This window comes from Poecilia mexicana, unplaced genomic scaffold (assembly GCF_051168715.1).
Source record: "Poecilia mexicana isolate PSO_F unplaced genomic scaffold, ASM5116871v1 scaffold_16, whole genome shotgun sequence".
Taxonomy (NCBI): domain Eukaryota; kingdom Metazoa; phylum Chordata; class Actinopteri; order Cyprinodontiformes; family Poeciliidae; genus Poecilia; species Poecilia mexicana.
Genome location: NW_028263385.1, coordinates 2,142,501 through 2,149,867, shown reverse-complemented (window position 1 = coordinate 2,149,867; position 7,367 = coordinate 2,142,501). Strand labels below are relative to the sequence as shown.

Below are 7,367 nucleotides of genomic sequence, written 5' to 3'. Positions count from 1 at the left end.
ACATTTGTCTCTAAGGTTTTTTTTAAGTTACAACATGCTGAAAGTTTACTGATTTTGAAGTCACTGGATTTGTCCTTTTGAAAAAACAAAGAAGATTTGCAGGAGACGTGAAAGGTTGGTAAAACCTGCGTTAAAATCACTGAGTTGGGCTCCGGTTCATCCTGACCGCCGATTTCTCTTGGCTCCGCCCACTTTGCTGTCATTTGTCATCGTTCGTTTAACGGCCCTTAAGCTCGGTGGTTTGATGATGCAGGTTTGTTTTTGAGAATCCTGGGATTAAATAACCAGTGAAGCTCGGACGTTAATCACCTGCTCTGCTGAACCCGCTTCATTAATCTGAGCTTTATTTTCTAAATAAAACACAGATTCTCTCCTGGTATGGAAAACATGTTTATTGTATTTCTTTAAAGTAACGCCTTGTAGAGGGAGCACGTCCTATTAATAGGAAGCAGCAGAGGCTGAGGAGCGCCTCTCCCTGGTGGTTGGGGGCGTCTCAGGGCTCAGACTCATCCGAGGTCAGGCCCGGCGCCATGACGACTAAATTTAGTCCAGAAAGACAGAACAGTGATGAATCCAGGCAGACAGAAATCGATATCTGGACCCGCCGCCTCTCTACTTGTAGAACTCGTGCTCCTGCTCGTCCTTCTTGATCACCGTCTTGTAAGCTTTTTCGAAGTCTTTGGCGAGGACGATGTACCTGTTCTCTCGCACGGCCAGCATGCCGGCCTGAGGAAGAGGAGGAGAATGAGCCAGGAGCCGACCTTTGACCTGGGGATGGAAAGGTGAAGGGTCAGCTCACCTCTTGGCAGATGGAGTTGATGTCCGCTCCAGAGATCTTGTCGGGTCGAGCCACATCTGAGCAGCAGTTAAAGAAGAAACGGACGGAGGGAACGCGGCGCGGCCTTCCGGCAGCAGGAAGTGATGTAGGACGTAAACAAACCACCTGACCTGAGGAAGACTCTGGGCGCGACTCTCCAAACGGGGCAGAATGAACCGCACAGCGTTTCCTTTAATCATGACGGTAAAACCTTTAAACATTCACAGCCGTTGACGTTTCCTTTCTAATCTGAACCTGCTTCAGCTTCACGTCACGCTGCGTTCACTGACCCTCCGCAGCAGGAAACCAGAGCTTCCCCAGGTCTGCTTCAACAGTCTGACATCAGTTGCCAGAGGAAAACCTTTCCGGTTGTTCAGAGTCTTGAACTCTTACAGGTTCTGTGACAATCAATTTATTCAGTAAATCTGCATAAAAAAAACCCACATAATGCAAAATCCACTGTTTTAGCCCTTAAATACATTTTATAATTTGAGTCTCGGAGAGAAGACAAAGTGAATCTAGTCTCTCCTGCTGCTGTGGATATTTCTTTATATCCTGTTTGGGTCTTAAGTTTCAATCCGTTCAGTTTTCTCATTTCCACATTGACATTTTTAAACTATTACGTTACAGTTTTTCATGAAAAAGGTTTCATGATCTGCTATGAAACTACAAAAATGGCAGAAGGGTGCGGAGCTGGACGACCTGCGACCTGGAAGTGCTTCAGCTGCATTTAAAGAGACGGAACCGAAACGAGCTGCTCTCTAACGCAGTGATCGGACCAGGAGTCGGAGAGGAAGCTGTGGGTCACAGTTCCACTTTATACAACCAAAACTGGATGATTTAGAAAAGGAAGAATTAAAAGCACCATGACGGTTCCTTTAAAATGTGACCCAAACGTTTCTATAAACCGTTTGGGTCACATTGCTAACATGCTGCTGAATATCCAAAGTGTTGTGTTAAGAATATAATAAGATATCATAAGTCCTGGCAGACTTGGACTTAACCAAGAAGTAGCTTCCTGACAGGAAATGAGACGAGCGTCGCAGACAGACGAGTCAGCCGAGTGATTCAGAAGGATACAGTCCTCCAGGTCCACCTCCTCTGAGAGGTTCATCTTGCTGGTGATGGTGGAGAAGATGAGGCGTTTCTGCCGGCGGTCGGGCAGCGGGAACTCGATCTTCCGGTCCAGACGGCCCGGTCGGAGCAGCGCCGGGTCCAGGGTGTCGGCTCTGTTGGTGGCCATGATGACCTGAGGGGGGGCGGACACACCGACGGTGAAAAGGCTTCCAGGTTCACAGACTTTTAAAGAAGAAAACTTTCTATTTTAAAAAAATGGAAAAATGTGAAGTGAGTTTCTCTCTAAAGGGGATTTTATAGCACAATAAAATAAAAGTCACCTTTGGAGGTCAAATGTGACTTAAATTAGGAAGTAAAATTTAACGTCTTGAAATTGGGCCTCTGTCTCTTTTTTTAAAGGTTTTGTTGGCTCTAGTGGGCTTTATTTGGAAGAAGTTCGACAGGAAACAGGGCAATGAGAGAGAGGAAGACATGCGGGAAATGTCACCAGGCTGGGAATCGAACCTGCGACCACCAGCATGAGGACCAAGGGCCTCTGTCTCTTTAAGAACATGATGGAGTCTCATGATTTTACATGATACTGCCCCTTTAAGAACGCAGGATTTTCTTGTTGATCTTGTTCCCTGGTTCTGAGCCTTCAGTCTGAACAGAGGCAGGCAGCTGGCTTTCAGCCGCCTCACCTTTACAGAAATAACTCATCTTGTTTTTAAATTCAGGCGTTTCTGCAGCTTAATGACGATCATTTCCTGATCTTTCACTCCGACTGGGAGAGAATCCGCCGTCGTCCTGCTGCGAGACGCTGCAGGTCTTTTCAGGCGAGATAAGCTGCGATGATGTCAGCGTTCATTCACTGACATGAAAGGTTCGGTTTGAGGCGGAGCAGCAGCACAAGCGTCCAAAGAGATAAAACTTTTCACTCTAAAAAACCTTCTGCTTGATGCATTTAATGTTTCATCACTAAATGAGAAGAGGGACGTTTAGAGGCTGATTTTGTCTCAACGCAGTGAGTTTGCAGATTCTTAGAAGCTTTTAATCCAACAGAAAACAACAAAAATAGCCTAAAACTTTAAAACTTTTCATTTGTTCTTAAATTAACAGCTGGGTTTGGCGCTTTGCTTCAGCCGGAGCTGAGCTGCTGCTTCACCACATCCACCATGTTCTCTGGTTTCTATGGAAGCCCAGAAGGTCCAACAGGACGTCATAATTACATGTTTTAAAGTCAAGTATAAGTTCCAGTCACAATTTCACATTTTAACAAGGTCAAAGGTCTTTGTTATAATTTTGAGTGAAGCCAATCGCAAATTTTAGTAATAATTTCAAATTTTAAAGTCAGTTTAGATTTTTAAATCATAAATACGAGATTTAAAAGTCAATTTCAAGTTAATTTCACATTTTAGTCATAATTGAAAGTTATAATCTTGCATTAGAATTTTAAGTTTTAAAGTTTTTGATCATTATTTTGTCTTTTTAATTTTCAGTCATAAGGTCACATGTCGAGTTTTAAATCCTAATTTTGAATATTAAAGTTATAATTTGATTTTAGTTCCTAATTTAGAGTCCTAAGTCTGGGCCGCCGCGGGCGAGCCGCCGCCGCGGGCGAGCCGCCGCCGCGGGCGAGCCGCCGCCGCGGGCGAGCCGCCGCCGCGGGCGAGCCGCCGCCGCGGGCGAGCCGCCGCCGCGGGCGAGCCGCCGCCGCGGGCGAGCCGCCGCCGCGGGCGAGCCGCCGCCGCCGGACTCACCTTGACGTTGACGTTCTGGTCGAAGCCGTCCATCTGATTGAGCAGCTCCAGCAGGATCCGCTGCACCTCCCTGTCAGCTGCAGGGAGACAGAGAGTCAGCCGCCGCCGGCCGCTTTCAGACGAACCCGGGCAGAAACGGCCTCACCTCCGGTCTGAGCGTCGAAGCGCTTCGTGGCGATGGCGTCGATCTCGTCGATGAAGATGATGGCCGGCGCGTTCTCCTTGGCCAGCCGGAAGACGTCCCGCACCATCCGCGGCCCCTCGCCCAGGTACTTCTGGACGAACTCCGACCCCACCACGCGGATGAACGCCGCTGCAGGAGAACAGGAAGTGACGTCAGACATGCGGCCAGCCGGCCTCCGGTGGAAGCACGGCGGTGGCGGCCTGACCTGTGGTGTGGTGGGCCACGGCCTTGGCCAGCATGGTCTTCCCGCAGCCGGGGGGGCCGTACATCAGGACGCCTCTGGGGGGGTCGATGCCGATCTGAGCAGATAAAGAAACTTTGATCTCTAGTTCAACATTTCCTGGTCGAATCGTCGCTGTTTTCGTTTCTTTCCTCAAAGTAAAAATCCAAACTGCTGCTTTCTGCGTTTATGAGAATTTAAAGGGCCAGTATTATATTTTCCAGACACATAGTGTCATTTTATAGCAAAGTTAACTATGTTGCCTTCATTTGGTATAAAAATATAACTCAAAATAAATTTGACTTCCTGATTTAATGCCTTGAAATTGGGCCTCTGTCTCTTTAAGAAGCTCCTGCTTTTTCTGAAGCTCCGCCTCCATTCAGTCATCCAACATGGCTCCTCTATTAACCCTTTAATGTTTGCAGCAGCTCCTATAATGAGCTCAGAAGGCGTTTGCTAATTGCTGCTGGCTAGTCTGAAGGGGCTGAGTGGGCAGAGTACCCAAAAATTTACCTAAGCAAGAATAGCATTACTTCAACATATTTTATTCAAGTCAAATTTAAAATGTATTTGGTAAAACGTCGACTCAAGTACTGAGTAATTAATCAAATTATCAATCATTTAATAAATAAAAATTACATCATCATTAAGTGGAAATGTTGGTATTTTAAAGACCAAAATGAAGATAATTAATATGAACAACATCAATGCAATAGCATAAGGTCAGTTTATTTCAAATCAGTTTATTTCAATATAAAACTGTGTTCTTGCATTATTATTATTCTACCATTAGCTGAAAATGTTCTCAAAACAACATCATTATTGTTTATCACATTCATTCTGGGACAATTTATGTCCCAGAAGAAAATGGGTTATTGTGACAAATTTTACTGGAAACTAAAAGTTTATTGATCTCAGAGATCAATAAACTTCAAATTCTAATGAACATTTTAATACTGTAAACTGGCTAGGCTAGGCTAGGCTAGGCTAGGCTAGGCCAGGTGCCGACGCTGTCAGTTTTAGCTCTTGATGACCATAACACAAATGTTACTGAACAAACTTCCACAAGTGCAGAAAAAGCAGACGCTGGTGAGAGGAAAGATTAATTTGGTGTGTGGAAGTGGTTCGAGTATTTAAGATCTGATAAACTTCAGTGTGACGCAGAGTCGTGCCGACCAGCAGCAGGAACAACGAATCTGTCACATAATCTGAAGCATTTCCACAGATTATCAGAGTCAGAAGATGAAGGACCATAAAGCTGACAAACATCACCCTCTGAATGCTGTTTTCACTTCCAGTACCGGCTTAAAATGGACTGATCTGACACAGAAAAGCAGCTGACCGATTTAAAACAGACTTAAACGTATTTAAGTATGCTGCAGCAGTTCAGCTCAATTAAATAGAGCAGCAGCTTCACAAGCAGGTCAAACGTGGAAAAACATCTTCAATCTGTTCAGTCAGCACAATAAGGAGTTTAACAGACAGTGGGAAACAAATAATAAAGAAACTGAAACTGACAACAACAACAGATTCACAACCAAACAGCAGAAATAAACAGCAGCAAACCTTTGTAACGTTTATAAGAGGCTTAAATTTGACACCCTGGTTTAGTGAGAACCCGGATGCTGACCTGCTTGTAGAGCTCAAAGTGAGTCAGCGGCAGCTCCACAGCCTCCCGGACCTCCTGCTTCTGGATGTCCATGCCCCCGATGTCTGCGTACATCACGTCCGGCTTCTGGTCTGTGGGCACAAAGCACAGCTAGTCTAAGGTCCGGTCCGGCCCGGCCTGAACCGGTCCGGTCTGCAGCGTACCTGACGTCAGCATCATGATGCTGCTGTCGGCCTCTGGAGGAAGAACGTCCACCAGCGCGTTGCTGTGCTTGTGCAGAGCCACCGAGGCGTTGGGCTTCAGCAGCTCTCGGTCGATGGTGCTCAGGATGCGGACATAATAGTTGGACCCTGAAGGCAGCACAGAGCCGAATGCTTAATAATTCAAATATAAACTCTTACATAAAACCTTTAAAACACAAATTCAACACATAGAAACCACCCACAGCTTACACTGAATATTCAGCAACTCAGTTTTATTTCAGGAAAACTAAAAGCAGCTGAATCCAGTTCAGATAAAACGTTGTTTTTGACTTATTGAGTCACTTAATCCATAAAGAGTTTAACGTTTCTCCTTCAGCAGATTCAACATTTCTAGAAACATAAACTGACGATATTTGAGTTTGAAGGGGAAAAGCAGGGACTGAATGCCAACAATGTTCTGATTCTCTGATGGTTTCAGGCTGTTTGGAAATGCAGTTATGTAAACAAGGCGACTTTGGCACCCCCTGCAGGCCAACACACGCAACTGCACTGAAGATTGATTTTTAAAACAATTATTTTTATTTAGATCATTTTTTTAATCTAAAAAGAATGACTTTTTAAAATGAATGAATAAGAGGACGTCTTTAAATGAACTAATAAAAATAAAAATTATTTCGATAAATAAGAAAAATAAGGTAATAAAAACATGTTTGATTTAAACCAGGATTTTCCAAGAAAAATAAAAAACAGAAAAGTAAAAAAAAAGTACAAAAGTAAGTACAAATAAATAAAAATTGTGTTTACTTTGAAACAGGATTTTCAAAACTTTCTCAAAATTTTTATCCAGTAGAAAACGTAGCTTTTTTTCTTTACTAAAAATTCTGAAAGTTTGAAGCATATACGTTTTAAAATCAAAACTAAAAATGTAATATTTTAGTTAAGCTAATAAAATGATTTCTCGCAGAAACAGGGAAGTGTGTGTCATAATGGACAATTTCACAGCCAGATTCTTTTGGGTTTGATTAAAAAAAAAAAAAAAAAAAAAAGATTGTTTTATCTCAGGATTTGAGTCTTTGAAAAAAAAACAGCTGCATTTAGCAAGAAATGACTGAAAAGCAGAAAAGTTACTGTTGAACAGCGATGTGGGGCCAAACGCTAAACACCCTGACAAACGCTTCACTGGACTAAAAGAAGAGCTGCATCTGGTGTCGCTCAGCCGAATGCAGCCGGCTGATCTCATGCTAAGCTGGAGGAACATCACAGCGGTGCGGTCTGGACCCGGCTACCTGTGGTGGAGCCAACGATGGCCGTGTTCTGGTCCACGGCCTCCAGGAACTGGCCGATGACCAGAGGGATGCTCTGGATCCTCTTCACCTCCTCCTGGGCGTGCAGGAACTCCTTCTTCAGGTTCTTCTGCTCATCCTTAATGTACTCCTCCTGCACCTCCAGGAACTCCAGCTCCTGCTGCAGCTTCTGCACACACACACACACACACACACACACACACACACACACACA

General features: G+C 44.4%; 1 protein-coding gene across 1 annotated transcript in view; it reads right to left on the bottom strand.

Moving 5' to 3' along the window:
- Window positions 1-374: 374 nt before the first annotated feature.
- The window catches only part of psmc4 (proteasome 26S subunit, ATPase 4), a 10,192-nt gene continuing 3,199 nt past the window's right edge, over window positions 375-7,367 (bottom strand). The window contains exons 3-11 of the mRNA XM_014992706.2: window positions 7,136-7,322; window positions 5,850-5,996; window positions 5,668-5,777; window positions 4,023-4,116; window positions 3,779-3,946; window positions 3,634-3,710; window positions 1,898-2,066; window positions 800-855; window positions 375-726 (exon numbers count right to left, since the gene is read on the bottom strand). Of these exons, the coding sequence (XP_014848192.1) occupies window positions 613-726; window positions 800-855; window positions 1,898-2,066; window positions 3,634-3,710; window positions 3,779-3,946; window positions 4,023-4,116; window positions 5,668-5,777; window positions 5,850-5,996; window positions 7,136-7,322 (1,122 nt within the window). The 3' untranslated portion in view covers window positions 375-612. The remainder of the gene's footprint in view (window positions 727-799; window positions 856-1,897; window positions 2,067-3,633; window positions 3,711-3,778; window positions 3,947-4,022; window positions 4,117-5,667; window positions 5,778-5,849; window positions 5,997-7,135; window positions 7,323-7,367) is intronic.